General features: G+C 51.0%; 2 protein-coding genes across 5 annotated transcripts in view; one reads left to right on the forward strand and one right to left on the reverse strand.

Moving 5' to 3' along the window:
* The window catches only part of POGK (pogo transposable element derived with KRAB domain), a 21,656-nt gene extending 20,913 nt beyond the window's left edge, over positions 1 to 743 (forward strand). The window contains exon 6 of the mRNA XM_080649434.1: positions 607 to 743. The gene's annotated coding sequence lies outside the window, so the exon portion shown is untranslated. The remainder of the gene's footprint in view (positions 1 to 606) is intronic.
* Positions 1 to 11,008, reverse strand: part of TADA1 (transcriptional adaptor 1) — a 17,250-nt gene extending 6,242 nt beyond the window's left edge. For 2 of the 4 annotated variants that reach the window (XR_013959511.1, XR_013959512.1), the window contains exons 1-4: positions 10,797 to 10,969; positions 6,783 to 6,874; positions 6,474 to 6,539; positions 329 to 426 (exon numbers count right to left, since the gene is read on the reverse strand). Coding sequence is in view for 2 of the 4 variants with exons in the window: in XM_080649435.1 (XP_080505561.1) it covers positions 329 to 426; positions 6,474 to 6,539; positions 6,783 to 6,874; positions 10,797 to 10,870 (330 nt within the window). In the remaining 2 variants the exon portion in view is untranslated. Of the gene's footprint in view, positions 1 to 328; positions 427 to 6,473; positions 6,540 to 6,782; positions 6,875 to 10,796 lie in introns of all 4 variants that reach the window. The other 2 variants (XM_080649435.1, XM_080649436.1) reach the window with 2 other exon arrangements.
* Positions 11,009 to 21,352: the final 10,344 nt, after the last annotated feature.

The raw sequence follows: 21,352 nt of genomic DNA on the forward strand, positions 1-21,352 counted from the left end.
GCTCGGGCTGCTGGGCAAGCCAGGCCCCCTGCCCTGCGGGTTCAGGCCTCCTGCACCGAGGGACACAAGTCCCTCCAGAGAAACACTGCAGAGGAGAAAGAACACAGGCACAGCTTCCAAATCCTTGAAAAATCACTGATACTATTGAGAACGTTAATGTTTGTGCAATAACAAACCAGAATTAGAAAAATTCAGGCACCAACTTCACAAACAGTAACACCTTTCCCCCACAGGACGCCCCCTTTTTTCCAACTCTATTACCAGTAACTTTATACTCACTTAAAAAGTTAAACCAGTGGTTACCCAGACCTACTGACGAACAACCTACATCAAACTTCTGGCGCACAGAAGACATCTTCTTCCTCCCCTTCGGCTTCCCGGGCTTGGCTGCGGAGCCACCTGTCCAGGGCAAGGACCCAGCACCCTCTAGGAGACAGGAAGCAAGGACCGTGAGAGAAAGTAACGAGTCAGAAACTGCTAAGTGTTTTCATTTGGGGCTAAAAAAAGTATGGAATGCTCAAATAATGTAAAATAAAAAATAAATTCACATCTTCTTTTTCTGCTTCTCTAAACAAAATCATCAATTCCCTCCACTTCCTTTTCTAGCTGTAACCGAAATTACTCTCAGGACGACAGCTTGGTTTTCTACACCATAGCTACTGTCCCTGAAGCCGTGTCACAGAGGGAGGACCATCAGCTACTGTCCCTGCAGCCGTGTCACAGAGGGAGGACCATCAGCTACTGTCCCTGCAGCCGTGTCACAGAGGGAGGACCGTCAGCTACTGTCCCTGCAGCCGTGTCACAGAGGGAGGACCGTCAGCTACTGTCCCTGCAGCCGTGTCACAGAGGGAGGACCATCAGCTGTCCCTGCAGCCGTGTCACAGAGGGAGGACCGTCAGCTACTGTCCCTGCAGCCGTGTCACAGAGGGAGGACCGTCAGCTACTGTCCCTGCAGCCGTGTCACAGAGGGAGGACCATCAGCTACTGTCCCTGCAGCCGTGTCACAGAGGGAGGACCGTCAGCTACTGTCCCTGCAGCCGTGTCACAGAGGGAGGACCATCAGCTACTGTCCCTGCAGCGTGTCACAGAGGGAGGACCATCAGCTACTGTCCCTGCAGCTGTGTCACAGAGGGAGGACCATCAGCTACTGTCCCTGCAGCCGTGTCACAGAGGGAGGACCATCAGCTGTCCTTGCAGCCGTGTCACAGAGGGAGGACCATCAGCTGTCCTTGCAGCCGTGTCACAGAGGGAGGACCGTCAGCTATTGTCCCTGCAGCCGTGTCACAGAGGGAGGACCATCAGCTACTGTCCCTGCAGCCGTGTCACAGAGAAAGGACCATCAGCTGTCCTTTAGCCGTATCAGAGGGAGGACCGTCAGCTGCTGTCCCTGTAGCCGTGTCACAGAGGGAGGACCGTCAGCTACTGTCCCTACAGCCGTGTCACAGAGGGAGGACCGTCAGCTACTGTCCCTACAGCCGTGTCACAGAGGGAGGACCATCAGCTACTGTCCCTGCAGCCGTGTCACAGAGGGAGGACCATCAGCTGTCCCTGCAGCCGTGTCACAGAGGGAGGACCATCAGCTACTGTCCCTGCAGCCGTGTCACAGAGGGAGGACCGTCAGCTACTGTCCCTGCAGCCGTGTCAGAGGGAGGACCATCAGCTGTCCCTTAGCCGTGTCACAGAGGGAGGACTGTCAGCTACTGTCCCTACAGCCGTCACAGAGGGAGGACCGTCAGCTGCTGTCCCTGCAGCCGTGTCACAGAGGGAGGACCGTCAGCTACTGTCCCTGCAGCCGTGTCACAGAGGGAGGACTGTCAGCTGCTGTCCCTGCAGCCGTCACAGAGGGAGGACCGTCAGCTACTGTCCCTGCAGCATATCACAGAAGCAGAGCAGGGTTTTCTAGCTCAGGATGGGGAACCGAGCATGTGTGCCTACCTGCTCTCCTTCAGGACCTGCTAAAAATGGCAACAGAGGAAAGCAAGGGGCCCGCCCACACAGCAAAGAGGACAATGAGTAGGGGACAAGATGAGATCTCGACAAATTTCCAGTGGGCTGAAAGGTGCTGGCTTACAGAGCAGACGAGTTGGCCATGACCCAGCTAGCAAACCAACGCCACGGACCTCACAGGCAGGGCAATGAGGCGGGAGTCAACCTGCCCAGGAGAAACCCGAAAGGATCTGGATCCGGAGAAGGGGAGTGCAGCGGGCACCCTGAGGGACCCGTAATATCATCTGTGGAAGGTCCACAGGCAAAGGTCATCCACACAAACCCTTCCCTCCCCCAGCTGGGCTCAGTACAGAGCAGAAATGTAGGGTGCCCCGTTCAGACAGCTGCCTCGCCCCGTGCGGGGCTGTCTGAGTTCCGGGCAGGGCACTGCGGTGAGGCCAGCCCTGCTCACTGCCATCCACACGGTACTGAACAGGGGGGGAGAACACGGAGGGCCCAACGTACAGGACAGCATCGCCGGGGTTTACTAAGGAGCTGGGCTGCATGCTGGCCTCCACGGAAGAAGCCCATTCTTAGATATGAAGCCCCAGGCGTCTGACAATAATCTACCCGAAGCACCTTAAGAAAGACCAAGTTAAGCAAACAAAAAATAGAGGTTCGAGAGGTAAAGGATCCAGGCTACACAGAGGACTCAAGTCACTCCTAGCTGGTGAAGTCTGAGAAGTCACATATCCATGACACAAAAGAAGATTCTATGGAAATGCGGAATTAAAGGATGCATGAGACAGAAAGGCTGAAAGGAGTTGAGGAAATCTCACAGAACACAGAGCAGGAAGATGATGAAACACACGTCTAAAATCAGTATATCTAGAGAGAATGAGGCACCTACATGAGGAGCTCCTGGGGGCCCAGAACAGAAAACAAGCGTAGCTGTCTGAGAGCAGGGTGAGGGTGGGAGGAAGCTTTTCACTGTAAGACCTGCTGCACTATTCTCTTTAGCCATCAACATACTGTTTAGTGTTCATGAAAAACAGTCAAAGTAATACAAGCTCATTGTAATTCACTTGAAAAAATATCCTCCAAGTTTTTTAAGTGGAAAAAAAAAATCACCCATCATCCTAGCAAAACATTATTTCCATTTTGATGTATTTGGAAGGATAAATTTCTAGTTTTGTGTTTTTACTTTTTTTATTTTTAAAAATGTTTTTATTGATTTTAGAGAGAGAGGAAGGGAAAGGGATAGAGCGATAGAAACATTGATGAGAGAGATACATCGATCGGCTGCCTCCTGCATGCCCCCTACTGGGGATGGAGCCTGCAACCTGGGCAATGTGCCCTGACCGGTGACCTCTTGGTTCATGAGCTGATGCTCAACCATTGAGCCACACCAGCTGGGAAGGAAGGATGAGCTTTTAAAGCTTTGAAAAAAAAATCCTCCCAGTTCCTTGGTTTAGAAAGAACTGTTTGGGAAGTCATCGCTCCAGGCATCTCGGCACCCAGACCTCACTTGGGAAGGTCAGCCAACCTGGACCTCAGGTGACGCTGCTGTCCTGTGGCCAGATGCTCTGGGTGAGGAAGCCAAGCATGATGAGGACAGACAGTGAGGACAGGAACTGCGGGGCAGCAGTTGGGAGCCACTCACACGTGCTCTTGGGTGGGGCCTTGGGAGCTACTTTTCTTCTGTTCTGAGGTCTGTTTCCTAATCTATAAAAAGAGGCTCAAACGCCCCTGGCAAGTTGCTGTGGGGATTAACATGACACACATGAATGTCCACTGCAGCCGCTCTAGACATAGATGACTTTTCCTGCCCAGCTAGGATACAGACCACCACCTGCAAGGGCTGTCGGTTCAGACCCACATTTCTGTATTTTACTTGTAAGAGAAATCTTCTCTTTGTTGCTATCCAATATTAAATAATTTAATTTCGAGAAAATATATTTTGGGTGTTGATGGAGAAATAATCTGTCAGATTCCAAATGTTTCTTCACTTATCTAAAAACTAGAGGCCCGGTGCTCGAAATTCGTGTGTGGGGGGGGTGGTCCCTCAGCCCAGCCTGCACCCCCTCCAATCTGGGACCCCTTGAGGGATATCCCTCTCACAATCCAGGACTGCTGGCTCCCAACCACTCGCCTGCCTCTGCCTGATTGCCCCTAACCGCTTCTGCCTGCCAGTCTGATCACCCCCTAACCACTCCCCTGCCAGCCTGATCGACACCTAACTGCTCCCCGGCCAGCCTGATTGCCCTTAACTGCCCTCCCCTGCCATCCTGGTCACCCCTAACTGCCCTCCCCTGCCAGTCTGGTTGCCCCTAACTGTCCTCCTCTGCTGGTCTGGTCACACCTAACTGCCCTCCCCTGCTGGCCTGGTCGCCCCTAACTGCCCTCCCTTGCCAGCCTGGTTGCCCCCAACTGCCCTCCTCTGCCGGCCTGGTCCCCCCCAACTGCCCTCCCCTGCAAGCCCGGTTGCCCCTAACTGTCCTCATCTCCCCCAACTGCCCTCCCTGCTTGCCTGATCACCCACAACTGCCCTCCCCTGCAGGCCTGGGTCCCCCCCAACTGCCCTCCTCTGCTGGCTTGGTCACCCCTAACTGCCCACAACTGACCTCCCCTGGCGGCCATCTTGTGTCCACATGGGGGCAGCCATCTTGTGTCTTGGAGTGACAGTCAATTTGCATATTACTCTTTTATTAGATAAGATGTAGCCAATTATAAACATTCAAGAATATCAAAGGTTTTATTTAATTCAGATCAACCAGCTATACTTATTAATAACTCTCCATATTTGCTAAGCATTTTTGTGTATTAATCCTTACCTGAGGATATTTTTCCATTGATTTTTAGGGAGTGGAAGAGAGAGGAAAAGACAGAGAGAAACATCAATGTGAGAAAAACACATCGATTGGTTGTTTCCTGCACGAGCCCGGACCAGGGCCCAGGCCTACAACCAAAGTATGTGCCCTTGACCGGAATCGAACCCGGAACCCTTTGGTCCGCAGGCAGACACTCTATCCACTGTGCCAAACTGGCTAGGGCACAGGCATTTTGTATTTTTAAAAGCACCTTTTTACTTGTTATTTCATCTGCTTATTTATTTATTTAAATATATTTTTATTGATTTCAGAGAGGAAGGGAGAGGGAGAGAGATAGAAACATCAATAATGAGAGAATCACTGATTGGTTGCCTCGTGCATGTCCCCCACTGGGGATCAAGCCCGCAACCTGGGCATGTGCCCTTGACTGGAATCGAACTTGGGACCTTTCAGTCTGCAGGCCGACACTCTATCCACTGAGCCAAACCGGCTAGGGCTGCTTATTTATTTATTTATTATCCCGTAGGTTCGACATCACTGTCTCTATTTTACAAATTAAAGCTAAAACCATCCAATAATTAACTCCTTTCTCTAAGCTAAACCTGTACCCAGGGCTCCACTCAACCAGGGTTTTTATTTCAGATTGCTTATCTCTTGGGCGTGTGGTGCCTCACAGTATGCTCAAAAGTAAGATCTGCCTCAAAGTAAGATCTGCCTCAAAAGTAAGATCTGATCCTCACGATGTTGGTTCTCTGATCAAATCAGCTTTTCACAATGAAGTGGACTACCTCTATGGTCCACCTGGCCCAAGTCCACTCTGAGCTGAACAGAACAGAAACCTGACACGTGTGAGCCTGTGCAGCGAGGGCAGGTGAGGGTTAGGGACGCACCCAATGGGGACTTCTTGGAGGAGGAAGTGGGCTCCAGGAGACCTTTTCTGAATGCTTTATCACACAATAGGGGTTGGCACAGGGATGGATAATACAAAACACCGGCCATTTCTAGATAAATATGGGTTTTTAATACATGATCATCAGCATCTCCATAGCCCTTTTTAAAAAAATTCAACTTAATCGACAGCAGGAGGTACCTAAGAATGCACTTTTTAACATGAGCCCAGGCTAAGTTTTATCATGGGGCAAATTTTGCATGTAATCAATTATTTGTTTTGGACTAATTGATTAAAACAAGATGGCTGAAAGAGGTGGCTTGTACCACTTAAGCTCCAAGCAATTAGGGACACAGGGGTGGGTGTTTCTTCAACACCTGCTTAGTTCAACCTCCCAATAGGCTGCTGTCTAGGACCTTTTGTTTTCCACCAATAATTGGTCAAACACACACGTGGAAGCTCTAACCTACCTTCCAGGTGCCAGTATCTCACAAGTGGAAGCCCAGGTTCCCCACAGGTTGTAATCCCCACTCCCTCAATCTATGCAAAACCCCGCTGCCCTCCCTGCACTGGCCTTCACTTCTTCATCCTGGCCCCCCAGCCCTTCCCCACTTCGCGCAACTTCAGTGTCTGAAGTCCAGCGGGGTGGGGAGTCATGACCAAAGGCGCTGTGAGTCTAGGGAGAGCCCTGCTTAACATGGTCATAAAGAATCTGCACCAGCAACCCCCCACTTTCTCAGCCCTTCAAAGGACATTTTGCTTACAGACACACGTGTCTGTTTCCGGAAGCTGAAGCCAGTGTCTTGGGCGTATTGCGGCTCCCTTACCTGGGGTAGACACCAAAATCTGGCACCGCGTGAGAATGGCCAGGAGGAACTCGTTGTGAGAATGCACTGTAAAAGGGAGGAGTGCAGGAGTCAAATACCTGACATTTACAACCAGGGCAACCACTACTGCAGTGTAGCTTTTAAGGATTTTGGGTATCCCCCTTTCTGCCACTCTTTACACTTAATTTTAAATATCCACATTATTAAAATGACCTTATATACCACTAAAATCACACTTTTTTTTTTTTAAGTGAAAAGACTAATTTATTGCAAACCTGGGAAACGCCCCCAGGTGGGTAGCTATTTTACCATTATCCTGTGTGAGAAGTCTATGAGCTTCCAGGTCAAACTCCTCTTTGCTGATCTTCTGCTTGAACCACAGCTTCAGGTTGGCCCAGTACCTGCAGGGGCAGGAACAGTATGAAGAACCACCAGCTGTTTCTTCCCCGCGTTCACCTAACTGTTCCACCCCGAGGACAGTTTCTACTCCCTAGTGTGAGGGTGAGTGCCCTGATCTCCACCCAGAATGTGACTCCTTGGAGACAGGGCCTTTCGAGAGGTGCTCAGTTCCCATGGGGGTGTCAGGGTAGACCCTGACCCCACCGTGACTGGTGTCCTTATGAGATAGGTCAGAGAGACACACGAGACAATGGCCATCACCAAGCCCAGGGGAGAGGCCTCAGAAGAAACCGGCCCTGCTGACCCTTGATGTCAGACTTCCAGCCTCCAGACGGTGGGAAATACATGCCCGTTTAGGTCCCCCGGTCCATGGCATTATTATGGCCACCCCTGCAGACCAGCACACCTGGCAATCAGAATACCAACGGGAGGGCAAGGGAGGAACGTCCTCCGTGAAAGGGGCTGACAGGTAGTCACAGAATCGGACTCCTGGGCCAAGTGGCCAAAAGCACAGCTGTCCCTTTCCTTCCTCACTGTCCCCTTCTAAGAGGCTCCTACTCTTCAGAAGCCTGCATTTAATATTCGCAGTTAAAGTATTACTGGCTCTAGTTAATAATGCTGCGCTGCGTATTTGAGAGCTGCTAAGAGGGATCTTAAAAGGTCTTATCACAAGAAAAAAAAAACTTTGGTTTTTTACTCTTCACCTGAAGAAATTTGTTCCCATTGATTTTTGGAGAGAGTGGAAGGGAGAGAGGAGGAAGAGGAGGAGAGAGAGAGAAAAAAGCGTTGATGTGAAAGAGACACATCAATTGGTTGCCTCCCACACCCTCCCCAACCGGGACTGGGGATCAAACCTGCAACCCGGGTACATAACCTTGACTGGGACTTGAACCCGTGACCCTTTGATGTGTGAGCTGCTGCTCTAACCACTTAGTATACCAGCCAGGGCAACATATTTAGTGTATGGTAATGATGGTAAGTAGACTTACTGTGGTGATCATTTTGCAATATTTACAAATACGAAATCATTCTGTTGTACATCCAAAACTATAATTCAACTTCAAAATAGATTTATATATTAAAATGTGTGTGTTTTATGGGCTGGGGAGTGGTCATTAATACTGTTTCTGGCTGACCTCTTTCCTTTCAAATACAGTCCAGTTTCAATCTAACTGGCTGAAGTAATTCATTTCTAAAAACGGCTCACCACCAAGAAAACACCCATAGATGTCAGAAACTCAGTGGTTTTTAAAGTGAAAAGCAACCGCTAATCATAAAAATAACTAGTTGACTGGTAGGAAAGATCCAACCTTTTCTAACATAACACCGCTTGAAACGAGTAAAATATATGAGTTTTTACATCCACACCTCTTGTTTCAGTGCTTAAGAAAGCTGCTCCCTGTTCATCAAACAAGATTAATAAATTAGTACATGTCTCATAATCACTTTCAGTTCACACTTGTTTACTTTCTAATGCTCATCTGAGTTCCTAACAGGAAAAGAAAAAAACCAGAGATTTCTCAACCAGATGGTTTAATGCCCTCACTGCCTTATTATGCCCCAAGCAGGGCCTCTCCTGTTCACCAATTAGCTTCTGGGCGCCTCAGCATGATCTCTGCACATACCTAGTCATGATCTGTCATGTACCTGGCCATGATCTCTGCATGGAACTGGCCATGATCTCTGCATGGAATTGGCCATGATTTCTGCATAGACCTGGCCATGATCTGTGCATGGAACTGGCCATGATCTCTGCATTGAACTGGCCATGATCTCTGCAGACCTGGCTATTATCTCTGTATAGACCTGGCTATGATCTCATGTATGTGGCCATGATCTCTCATGGACGTGGCCATGATCTCTGCTTGGACCTAGCCATGATCTTTGCATGTACCTGGCCATGATCTCTCATGTACTTGGCCATGATCTCTGCATGGAGCTGGCCATGATCTCTGTATGCATGCGGCCATGATCTCTGTATGTACACGGCCACGATCTCTCATGTGCGTGGCCATGATCTCTGCATGGACCTAGCCACAATCTCTGCATGGAACTGGCCACGATCTCTGTATGTACCTGGCCACGATCTCTGTATGTACCTGGCCATGATCTCTGCATGGAACTGGCCACGATCTCTGTATGTACCTGGCCACGATCTCTGCATGGAACTGGCCACGATCTCTGCATGTACCTGGCCACGATCTCTTCATGTACCTGGCCACGATCTCTGCATGTACCTGGCCACGATCTCTGCATGTACCTGGCCACGATCTCTGCATGGAACTGGCCATGATCTCTGTATATACCTGGGCACGATCTCTGCATGTACCTGGCCACGATCTCTGCATGTACCTGGCCACGATCTCTGCATGGAACTGGCCACGATCTCTGCATGGAACTGGCCATGATCTCTGCATGGAACTGGCCACGATCTCTATATGTACCTGGCCACGATCTCTGCATGGAACTGGCCATGATCTCTGCATGGAACTGGCCATGATCTCTGCATGGAACTGGGCATGGATGAATAAAATTGCAGCCAAAGCTCTGGGTTCGAGTGAAAAAAATTTTTTTCCAGGAGAAAACACGCAGCCTTAATGGAATTTTAAAGTCACCTAAGACTTTCACTCAACAGCCAAACATGTTTAGTTCCAGAGCTTGTCACCATGTTTCACACGCTCAGTACTGATAACTTCCCAACAGTGGATGTTTGGAGGCCTTCTTTGTTTTTTAAAGGACAGGAACAATTAGGAAGTGAAATAGAGCTCTTTTCCCATCCTCTTCTATCCAACAAGAGGTCAGTAACACAAGAAACTTGCATCACTAGTTTACAAGAAAGATGCAAACAGACGCATGTCTGGAGCATGTGAGCTGATTCAGAGCTGGACGAGGCTCTGCAGGGAAGCTATTCCAACACGGGCTGTCTACCTGTGGGCAAACTTTGTGCCCAAACAGGCCGCCCTGGCTATCAAAGGCTGGGAGACTGACTCTAGTCTTGGTCCCTATGCTGACTCACTGTATACCCACAGCCAAACGGCTGTTTTCCTCAACAACACCAAAACCAAGCCAGCCAGCCAGCCTCTGTGAAGGCGAGGCGTGAAAGTGGGTCAGACCAGGAAGCAGTGGAGACACCTGGAGAAAAGTAGTAACACATGACCACGTCAACCAAAACACTGAGCACCTGTTTGAACATGACACTCCATCGGGGGACTATATACAGCACCTCAGAGGTTGCTCCTACGATGTTATTGGGCCTGGGCCTTGACTGAATGATGGATATTACACTCGCCCATTCAGCATCTGACCCAACAGTGTCCTCGGTCCCCTGCTGTAACCTGGGGAAGGTGGGGCTGGGCACCTGGGCCCTTTGCAACCAACCCGTCAGGTATCAGGGCCAGGGGGTCCCAATCCTGCTGTGACTTACTCTCTAGTTGAAGAGTTACTAAGCTCTCTGGATCGCCATCTTCTCACCTATCAAGTGGGAATAACTGCACCTGGCTCACATCTCTGCTGTGAGGTTACATGAGGCAGTGCCTTAGACTCAGCGCGCTTGAAAGGTGTTCCGTAAGTGCCCACTACTATTATTCTATCGGAGGGTCCGAAACTGCCATCCTTAAGCGCCGACACCTCACCGAGCTCAGAGCCTCCGCCTCCAGGAAGCCCTCCTGGGGCGCCCCGCACCGGGCCGCCCCCGCGCAGTAGGCCAGGGCGTGAAGCGCGCTTCTCCCGCTCCACCCAGGGCAGTCCCGGTGCCCGGGGAGGCGGGGAGGCGGCCTGCAGCGCTAGAGGCCCGGCGGCCCGCCCGGCGCAGAGGCCCTGCCGCCCGCGACGCCGGCTGCCCAGGCCCGGGCGGCGGGGGCGTCTCCGGGCGGTTCGGCGGTCGGGGCCGGAGCCCGCGCGGAGGCCGCAGGCCGCGCCGCTTACTGTTTCACGTTGTCCCCCAGCGCCTCGCTCAGGTTCTTCTTGGCCGCCTCCAGCTCGCTCACAAAGGTCGCCATTGCTCCCAGCTCCCGGCCCGACCGCAGACCCGGCAGCCGCGCCTCGCAACCGAAGAACCAACGCGGCGGAGACCTCGCGCCGGAGGCCCAGCCCGCTCCCGCCCCGCCCCCCCCCGCCGACGCTCGGAAGACGTCGGTTTGGTTGTCGGCTCCGCCCGCCTGCCCGCCTGTCTGAAGGGAAAGGGCGGAGCCGAAGCCGCGGTCCGCTCAGCCCTCCTGCTCCGCCCCTCGGGTCACACGACCTCTCCGCACGGCGCGGCTGCAGCGCCGCCTGCTGGGCTGGCGCGTCCCGCGCGTTCAGTGAGCACCTGGCCCAAGTCCTCTCACCTGGGTGTCTTACCCCCTCCCCACGCCCACGTCAAACAGTAACTGCAGCATCAATTTTCTTTTCTTTCTGTGCTTCATTTTTCGCCGAACACCAATCATCTGATGTGCCATTTAGTTGGATTATCTTGTTAGGTTTTCGCCCTCCCTACCTGAGAGGCAGTTCCCTGAGCACCGGACCTTTCACCCCATGCTGTTTGCTCTGTCCCAGGGCAGTGCCTGCACTAACCAACTTTGCTGAGCGAATGAAATGATGGTGAAAAATGGAGAAAATACACCGAGGATAAGAGGGAAAGAAAGAAAAAGTGTTTTCCCAAACTCTTTAACTGAGATTTCTCCCCCACGCCCATAATTTAGAATCATACTCTCTTCAGTTTTGAGTGTTGGTGGGTGTTTAACATAATATAATAACATAAGTATTTTCCTCTGGTATTACATTGTCCCTTTAATCCTAATTCTAATGCCAGCGTGTTAAATACCCCACGGATAGAATGTACACAGTAACCGGATTCCTGGTTGTTAGACTGCTTCCTTTCATTCTGTGTTAGAAGCAACAGTAATGAACTTTATGCATAAAGCTTGGCCTCATTTAGGATTATAAATATAATCCTGTACAAATACTATACAAAGGGAAGCCATCCCAAATGTTTACTTTCACATGGCTATTTTACTTATATATCCCCTAAAAGCTTGCCTTCCTCTTCTCCCCCACCCCCCTCCCCCCATTGATGAATTCTTCCCAATTCTGTATTTATAAAGCACTGGTGTTTGGGCAGTAGGATTGGGTATTGATGGAGTTGTGAGATATCTCAGTTTGGTGGTTGTTATTATGATGATGATTATTTCTCCCAAATAGGATATTTAGGTTCTTTAGACCTAGTTATAAATCACTGCTTAATAGCAGAAATGTGTTGGTTGACTTACTCCACTCATTAGCATCAGCTGTTTAGCCTCCTTCCCTGAGCCCTGACAGCAAACATGTGAGCTGTTTCCTTGTCAAACTCAGCAGCTCTGCTTTCCTGAAAGGTTTCTCACAGTCCAGCTTTCAAACATTGACCCTTCTGGTTGCCCTGTTGAACTTACCATTATGCAGTTCACTGTAATTTGTAATCTTATTAGGTGGTACATTTGGTATATATATGTGTTCATACTATGTTACATAGTGCCTCACACTCAAAGTATATGTGTCTGCTAGAATTAAAAATTTCAGACAATACTATATAATGTTCTTTCTCACCTACATCTGTATTGATGTACAGGTTTTAATATAGTTAAAGGGTATAGAGCAGAATGTACTAGGAAATAGTAAGACTTATGGTTGAAAACAATTGGTCACCCCAAGACCACATGGGTTTATTTTATGACCACCAGAGGAGGTAAATTGGTTCTTAATATTTTTTTGTGCCTTATTTATGGGACCTTGTTGGCAGTTTGGTGAAGCTTTGCAGCCCTTCTCAGAATAATGTTTCTAAATGTATAAACTACATAAGATTACATTGAAAAGTCTGACTGAAACACAGCTCTATCCGTGGGCCCAGCTTAAATCCTCTGAAGCTTTATACGTGCAGTTGACCCTCGAACAGCACGGGTTTGAACCGCATGTCCACGTCTACACAGGTTTTTTTCAGTAAATCAGCTGACCTTTCGTATCCACAGGTGTCACATCTGCAGATTCAACCGATCACGGCTGGAAAACAGTATTTCCACATTCCCAACTGCCAATTCCCAAGTGCTTTCAGTTTGCAGTTGGTTGAATACGGGTATTTGAAGGGCTGAGTGTAGAGTCAAATTTTAAACACAGATTTTTGACTGCACGAAGAGGGAGTGTCCCTAACCCCATGGTGTCAAGAGTCGGCTGTATTTATTTTGCTCAGGATGCTATAACAAAGTTCCACAGTCTAGATGGCTTAAACAACATAAATTTATTTGCTCACAATTCTGGAGGCTGGAAGTCTGAGATTAAGGTGGCAGCAAATTTGGTTTCTGAAGGCCTCTCTTTCTGGATTATAGACAATCACATCTCTACCCTCACTTGGTCTTTCCTCAGTGCGGGGCTAAGGGGGCGCTCTCTAAAGTCTCTGCTTGGAAGGACACTAATCCTGTAGGACCAGGGCCCCACCCTTACGACTTTAACCTTGATTACTTCCTCAGAAGCCCCATCTCCAAATATGCTAAACACAGCCACACTTGGGGTTAATAACATACGAATTAGGGGGGGGGGGGACGTGTACAAACCTTCAGTCCATAACAGTCCACATGAGTTAACTGTATTCCTCTTTCTTAGAAGCTCTTGGTGTTGAAGTTCTAGGATCCTGAGAAATGGAAGGCACGTAGGGATTCTGGTGAATGGAAGATAACTAAGCAACCCAAGAACACTGACAAGTGAGCACGGTCTTTACTGTGTTTCGATACCCTCCTGGTTGTAATTAATGTGATCAGAAGATTTTTCCTGGATCTGTGGTTCTTCCAATTGAGGAACAAACGTTTACTGGGGGAACTGTAATGGGGATGGGAGATAATCAGAAGCTATCAACTGTACATACTTAGACTTTACTTATACAATGCAAGTAACTCCACAAAGATTAACTCATCTAGTTCTTTAAATATATTTTTAAAATTATCCTATAGCTATTTCATTTTCCTTTCCCCAGTTAGAGGAGTAGGTTTAAGTATTGTTGCAACTGCGAGCGTTAGCGTTAGAACAATCAACAGACTGGCGGTGCTGTAGGGGTTACTGTTCAGCTCTGAGGGAAGAATAGGGGGCAGAGCTGGACCACTAATGAGCTTGAGGACATGAAGAGGCACAGCCGTGAAAACAGCCCGTGGGCCCCCCAGGGTGTTCAGTGCCCTGAAGGGAATCCCAGAAGTAGCTCCTCACGTTCTGTTGCCTCTTCTTACTCTGGAGCCCGATGGTGACGCCCCCTTGGCTCTGTGACTAGTGAGAGCACTAGACAGTCTGTAATGAGACAGAACAGATGGCGCAAGGAGCTCCCGTTAAGGATGACGTTAGCCCTGGGCGTCATCCCAGAGGTATTATGGGACCATCCTTTAAACTTCTCAAAACACAAGCCGTGACACTGCACACGCTGGAGAGACTTCTTTCAAACCCCTGGAAGCAGCGAGCCCAACAGGAAGGCGGAAAGCTGGGCTGAAGCCTTTGGCCCCGCTCAGAATGCGAAGAGCTTCTCCAAGGTGCTGAAGACTGTGTCTGTGTCCTGATGGAGGTCCAGCAGGAGAGAGATCTTGGGCGCTTGGGGCAGGCAGAGATTAGAGACAAGCACCATCCCTGAGGTTGCTGTTGGCATAGGGAGATCCTGCTGGATGGAGATGAGGCTCCACAGGTCACCCCCTGGAAGGAGGGGAAGCCACAAGCGAACTTTAGAAGAGTCCACCAGGGGTCCTTGCTTGAAATCCAGGAGGTGATTCACTGCCTGGGGTACCGGCTGCAGTTGTGACGAACAGTGCCACCCGGCCACCTGCGGGAGCCTGCAACCACCCTACCCTAGCCAGACAGAGCGAGGGACTGGGAGCCAGGACTTCCTCCCAGGTAAGGAGCTGTCTCGCATGTTTTTTGTTTGCTTCGTGCCTCACTGTTTTTTGTTTTTTTTATAAAGTGTCTTGCCCTGACTGGTTTAGCTCAGTGGATAGAGCATCGGCCTGCAGACTGAAGGGTCCCGATCAAGGGCATGTACCTTGGTTGCAGGCACATCCCCAGTGGGGAGTGTGCAGGAGGCAGCTGATTGATGTTTCTAACTCTCTATCCCTCTCCCTTCCTCTCTGTAAAAAAAATCAATAAAATATATATTTTTAAAAATTGTCTTGCTGTTGTAAAGACATCTTTTTTGGTCTGTCCCCCCCCTCCTCTCCCCCCCCCCGTTATGTTATCCAATTTGTTTTGTTGGTGCACTGAAGGGATACCGAGGCAAAAGAGCATCGTGTCCAAGGGCAAGCTCGAGCCAGTGGGCCCGCGGTTTGCATCCTGGCTTTTCCTGTCCTGGCTCCGTGGCTCTGGGCGAGTCACTTGACCACTCTGCCTCAGTGTCACACCGGCAGGGTGGGGTGCATGCCAGTCCGTGCTGTTGCCGGGAAAATTGAATTGTAACACCGGAGAGTACACGCGTGCCCTTGGCCCCGCGTAGGCACTTAGCACTGTGGTCTCCACGGCTGGCTGCCTAGTGCTTGAGATACAGCTTGTGAGACCCAGGAACCGAATCTTTAACACAACTTAAACGTGGAACCACCTGTGGAAGTGGCTAGTGGCGCCAGATTGAACATCTCAAGGTCAGACCCTCCGTACAGTGCGGGGCACCTCTGCCTTGGCCCCGACTTCCACGCGCTCCTCACATTTCACTAGTAGGCACGACGTGGCCTACACTCGGAAAGATACCCTGTACCCCTGGTTTGCTGAAGCTTCACCATGAATTCTCACCAGATGTGCAAATGCGTTTCTGTGTCTATCAGAGGACGGTCTGTTTTTTTCCTTTACTTTTCCCATGTGTTGAATAACGACGATAGATATTTTTCTGATGTTAAACGCTCTTGTATTCCTGCGATAAATCCTCCTCGATTCAGATGCATTTTAAATACACTGCTGTATTTGATTTGATAATATCATGTTTAGGGTTTTTGCATCTATGGTCATTAGTAATATTAATGCAAAACTTTTGAGTACGCCCTTGTCCGGGTAGAAATGTTGCATCATGAAAGGAGTTGGGGAGCTTCCCCCCTTTTCTATCCCCTGAAACAGTGTCGAAAAGGGAGAGAGAGGGCTTCTTTGTCCTTTGAAAGTTCGACAGACTCTCCAGGAATCCCTGTGAGCCGGCTCTGGTGGAGAGGACAGGCTTTTTAAATTCCCGATTCAATTCCTTGGTCATTTGGTGTCTTATTTTTCTTGTTTTTTGTTCGTTGGTGTGTTTTTCTGTGTATGTCTCCATTTCCTCGAAGTTTTAGAGCTCAGTGTCACCGCTGGTTTTGCTGGTCAGAACCGGCTCTGGGTGGATGGTCCCCCTGGATTAACAGCACCTCGCTTCTTTGCATGTCTGGACTCAGCACACACCATTTCTTGAATGGCCCTCACTGTGGGCCTAAATTGCAGCGATTTAATTCAAAAGAAAACCCCGGACGGTCACGTGGTGAAGGAAAACTGGGCCGCGGGTTCTGTAATTTTGGGTCCCAGCCTTCCTGCCACTTCTATCTAGAGAGGCAGTTTACTACTAAGTTCTTGGATTGCAGACCAGTGTGGGTGCCTGGCCTCTTCCTTAGGCAGCCTAGCTGTCTCCTGGCCCCTAAGCTGTGGCCGCCGAGGCGCTCCAGGGCGGCCCCAAGTCATGTCTGCGGGAGACAGCGGACCTCCTCCCGGGGAAGCGGCGACCAGGTGCAGGAGTCCCGAGCCCTCGGCCCCGCGCTGCTTTGGGGGAATCTCAGAGCGGCGGCGACCCACGTGCGACCTGGGCTCCGCGCCCGACTCCCTGGGTTGCAAATGCCGGAAAGGGCGGGTAGACGGCTTTGGGGCGGAATCGCTGCGGGGCAGGCGCACAGCACCTGAGCAGCTGTCTCTGCAGAGCAAAGCGAGGATGCAGAGGTCCCCGCAGCACCTGGAGGGAGAGGCGGCCCGGGCGCGCTGCTCCGCCTCGCCCCCTGCTGTTTGCTCGACCGCCACCAGGGGGCGATGCGCCCTCGTCTAGGATGCCAGGGTCAGGGGTGCAGGGGTGACCCGAGCGCATTCCTCCTGTGGACTAGAAGGGGCCTGGAGAATCCCGGCCTCCGGATGAACACTGCTAGGCGATCCAATGGTGAGAGCTCTCAGGCCCTCTGGGAATGTCGGAGGACCGTCACACCAGGGGACATGAGGCCACCCTAAGGGCCTGGCAGCGGTGGGCTCAAAATCATTGCCACGCTCCAGTTGTCACCTGCAGGAGGAAAGCGATGAATTGCCATTTTGGGGAACAGCCTGGGAGCTCGGACCAAAGGGGCCTTAGAGCCATGTGTGGGGAAGGCAGAGCTTGCCAACCCCGAGAGAGCAGGAGGCCCACTGTGAGGTGGCTTTCACGTCAGCCCCCAGCCAATGATGGCAGCTGGGTGAGCTCCCACTGCACCTCCTGGAGTCCCCCTAGCGAGGTCAGAGCTCTCCTGGGCTGGTGGCCGGGGAGCCCCGGGGCCTTTGCAAGACACGAAGGGTGTCTCCTCTCCATTTCTGGAACCTGATATGGCCACCGATGACTGCACTTTGTTGCTATACTGGAGAATCCTTTCTGTTTAATTTGTCCCATTATAACTTTGATAAGAGCAGTATCTCAGCGTTGGTGTTAGGGTCACCTGGGGAAGTTTGGGCGCCGTGCCCAGGCCACACTCCAGCCTAAGTCAGAATGTCTGGGGAACGAAGCCCAGGTCTCGGTGTTTCTCAAAGCCCTGCCAGTGACTCCAAGGTGCAGCCAGTCCTTGGAGTTTCCCCTAACCCAGCAGGTGCTGCACGGTGCAGGGGCCAGGGCTGGGAGCCCCACACAGGCCTGTGGGGCTTGGCTGTTGGCCTGATGGGATTGGAGGGCAAGTTCCAAGGAGTTTGGCAACTCACAGCAGAAATCGATGTCTCAGGTTTGCTTTATAAAAAGGAATACAGGTGTGTTGAGGGCATTCCAGGAGAAAGGTAAACTGGCCTCTGTTCCACGGAGGGGGCTGAGCCTGGGCCTTGGGCCCCAGAGTGTCCCATACGAGGACCTGTCTCATCTGGTGACCTGCCCCATTGGTTATCCTTGCGCTTTAAGAAAATTCACATCCAAAGGTGAACCTGGTTTGAGCTGTGCTGCGGGCTCAGGAAGAGCCCCGTGGGCAGGTAGAGAGGAGCAGTGGCCTTCTTTAGGCTGACGTGGTGGTTGGGCACAGCAGGCGGGGTCAGCGTGGCGTGAGCAGTGACCACAGACAGAGCAAGGAGCCGCGGCCAGAGCCAGCTAGTGGCAGAAATGCGTGGAGTCACAGTGACTTGGAACCTCTGTGAGTCTCTCTCCCCAAGACTGCCCAAGGCCCCAGGCCCCTTGAAAGCGAGGCTGGAGGTTCTGTGGGGAGGGAGAAGGGAGGGCGGAGAGGCATTATTCATTGGGCATTGTGATCAGTGTCCCTGCAGCTGTGCTGAGGAGCAGGTGAGGCCCCCCCGACATTGGCTATAGTCAAATCAGTACCTCCTCACGGAACGTTGTCCACAGGTTCCTGGAACTGCGGCGAAACAAGGGATACAGAAACCAAGGTTGCCAAGGCTAATTGATATAAACAAGAGTTAAGTTCTGACGGCATCTTATGGCAAAACGATGTTGAATGAAACGTTATTTGAAGCCCTGCTTTAGCTCAAGAGTATATAGAGCTCAAGCCCTGGTCAGGTTTCCCTTAAAAGCAGCCCCAGTGTCCGTGGCCCTCTGTGTGGAGCGGGAGCCGTGACGCTGCAGGGCAGTCAGTGTCCGAGCAGACGCTCCCGACAGCCCAGCAGCCGGCCGGAGGTCCGGGCACTTTATACTCGGTGCATGTCATACTGGGTGGCGGCGCTTTGAGCACAAGGCTCTTCCCTGGCTACTGCATTCACGAGCAGCGACGACCAAAGCAAGCTGTGGGTGTCTGCGGCTGTGCTGTTTGGAACTGTTGGTCTGCAGCCCTCCCGAAGCAGAACCTGGGACAAGCGAGGCAGTCACCTCCCCTGAGCAAGAACCAGCGTCGTTTTGAAACCTCTGTAACATAGCTCTTTACTATCCTCAAGAACCTCCCCAGCCAACGCACACGGTCCCTCTAGGCATAATTTCAAGCACTGTGTCGCCATAGAGATGATTCAGGCTCCTGTTGCCATGGTGACCATTCTGTGAGCTAAAACACTTCCATCAATCCTCCCTCTCCTTGCCACTGCCATATGATGTAAATAAATATACACATACACGTGATGTAAGAATCATATATATGTATCCTTTCCAGAGCATTTACAAGTATTTTGAGGTCAACAAATGTCTTGGCAAGCATAGTGGTTTAAGGTGACACCGTCTGGTCTCCCGTGACCGACGCCACATACCGGACATTGTAGAGATCACGAGTCAAATGAGGGCTGTGCGGGGGCAGATCACTCCCAAACGCAGGGTTTTCAGGAACCTTAGGAGAGAGTGCAGCTTTGGCCTGATGCCAGAGACATAGGAACAGCGCCACCCACGTGCACCCTCCCAGGAGAGGAGGAAGTGCAAAGGTGCTGACTGTCCTGAGAACAGGAACGACAGAGGTCATGGGACCAGAAGGGACGATGTAAGGTGCCTGAGCACTCACCTTCCACGGGGGTGCAGCCCAGTGAGTCCAGCTAGTTCCCTGTCCTGCTTGCACAGAAAAGAATGAAGAGGCGGCTGGCCGGTGTGGCTCAGTGGTTGAGTGTCAGCCCATGAACCAAGAGGTCACTGGTTTGATTCCCGGTCAGGGCACATACAAGGGTTTCTGGCTCGATCCCCAGTCAGGGGGAGGAAGGGGGCATGCAGGAGGCAGCCAACCAATGATGTTTCTCATTCATAGAAGTTTCTCTCTCTCTATCCCTCTCCCTTCCTCTCTCTCTAAAATCAATAAAAACATATTTTTTTAAAAAAAAGAAGAATGAAGAGGAGGAGAGGAAGGCCAGAAGTCCCCAGGTCTATGAACTTACAAAAGGAGAAGGCACCTTGCCCAGCATCGAGTGTTTTTCTTGAAACTACCGAGAACTGTGGCAACAAAGGGGAAGGAATTATTAGCGACAAGCCTGGGGGTGGGTGGAGGAGGAAGAAGGGTGTTAGGAGAACCCAGGAAAGAGATCAAAGTCCTGACTAAGGTGGTGACGGAGATGGGAGATGGATTTCTAAATTCAGAATGATCGGCGTGTCACCAAGGCGATGCCCTGGAATGTGGAAGGCTCTGCGGGTTTTCCACAGATGGCCGGGAAAACAGCCTCCAGGTGCCCCAGATTGGGATACTGCCTGAGGGGGCACAGGGCCCTTTAATTATTGGGTAAGAACCTCTGGGATGCAGGAATGGATGCCTGCTGTCTGCCCAGCATCCCGTTCCTACCTCTGTCTATAACCCCTCCATCTTTTGGAGAAATTGCCGGTCCACTGTCCATTCCATCACAGAATCTCATCCTCCTGGTCAGAAATGGACTTGCCGTCTCTCAGGCCACAACAATTACCTCAAAAGTGGGCACAGGGCTCAGTGTGAGTCACCCATGGCCTTTCCCAGGATTGCCCCTGAATAAGGCCCTTCGTGTGTCTGGATAATTGTGACTCTTGGACTGCTGGGGGCTAGAGTCTGGCTGGTGGAGAAGGTGTGACCTCCCTGGGAAACATGTAAATGTAAGGAGACAAGTAGGAGTGAGTGATGGACACAGAGAGAATCGGACTCCACCCAGACCCAGGTCTCCCGTCAGTTCCTACAGCTCCCTATCCCGTGAGCCAGCTCAGGATCTTCTAACAAACCACCTCCATCCTCTCCTTTTTCCCTTAAGCCAGTCTGAGCTGCCTGTCTGTCATTTACAATCAAACAACTTCTTACTGATATCACCGCAGAGGAAAGGAACTTCGGCGACTTCAGTGGCTGTCTCCCTGGCGTGAAGGAAGGCAGGGCCAGCACCTGGACCGCGCACCCACACGAGAGGCTGCGGGAAGGTGGGTGGCAGTGTTGTCCATTTAGTTCAGTGGAGCAAAGGGTTTTTATACGAACGGCGCTAAACAGAAGTCAGCAAACTCTCCCCCGGGAGAGTATGGGCCAGGGATAGCACTTCGGTGCTGCACAGACATGTAAACAAATGTAAGAAAACGTCTCCTAAAAGCAAGAATTGTTTTTTAAAAAGTGTTTTAATATCTGAGAGGATGGACTCTTCTCTGCTTGTATTTTAGAGACAATGAGAGTGAGAACCAGAGAGGGAGACTGGATTCATCTTTTTATGAGAGGCTGGGGACTGGGCTGCTGAGGCCTTGGGTCGCACAGTTCAATGACGTAAGTTTTACTTGTTAACGAGAAACTTGCTTCCTGATAATTCTGTGGCATCAGAGTCTGGACTGCCTTCACAAAGTGCTTGTATCTAATGACGTCAAAAGCACATTTTAAAACAGCTTTAAGCCCGGCCAGCATGGCTCAGTGGTTGAGCATCAACCTTTGAACCAAGAGGTCACTGGTTCGATT

Source organism: Plecotus auritus (genome assembly GCF_963455305.1).
Source record: "Plecotus auritus genome assembly, chromosome: 12".
Lineage (NCBI taxonomy): Eukaryota > Metazoa > Chordata > Mammalia > Chiroptera > Vespertilionidae > Plecotus > Plecotus auritus.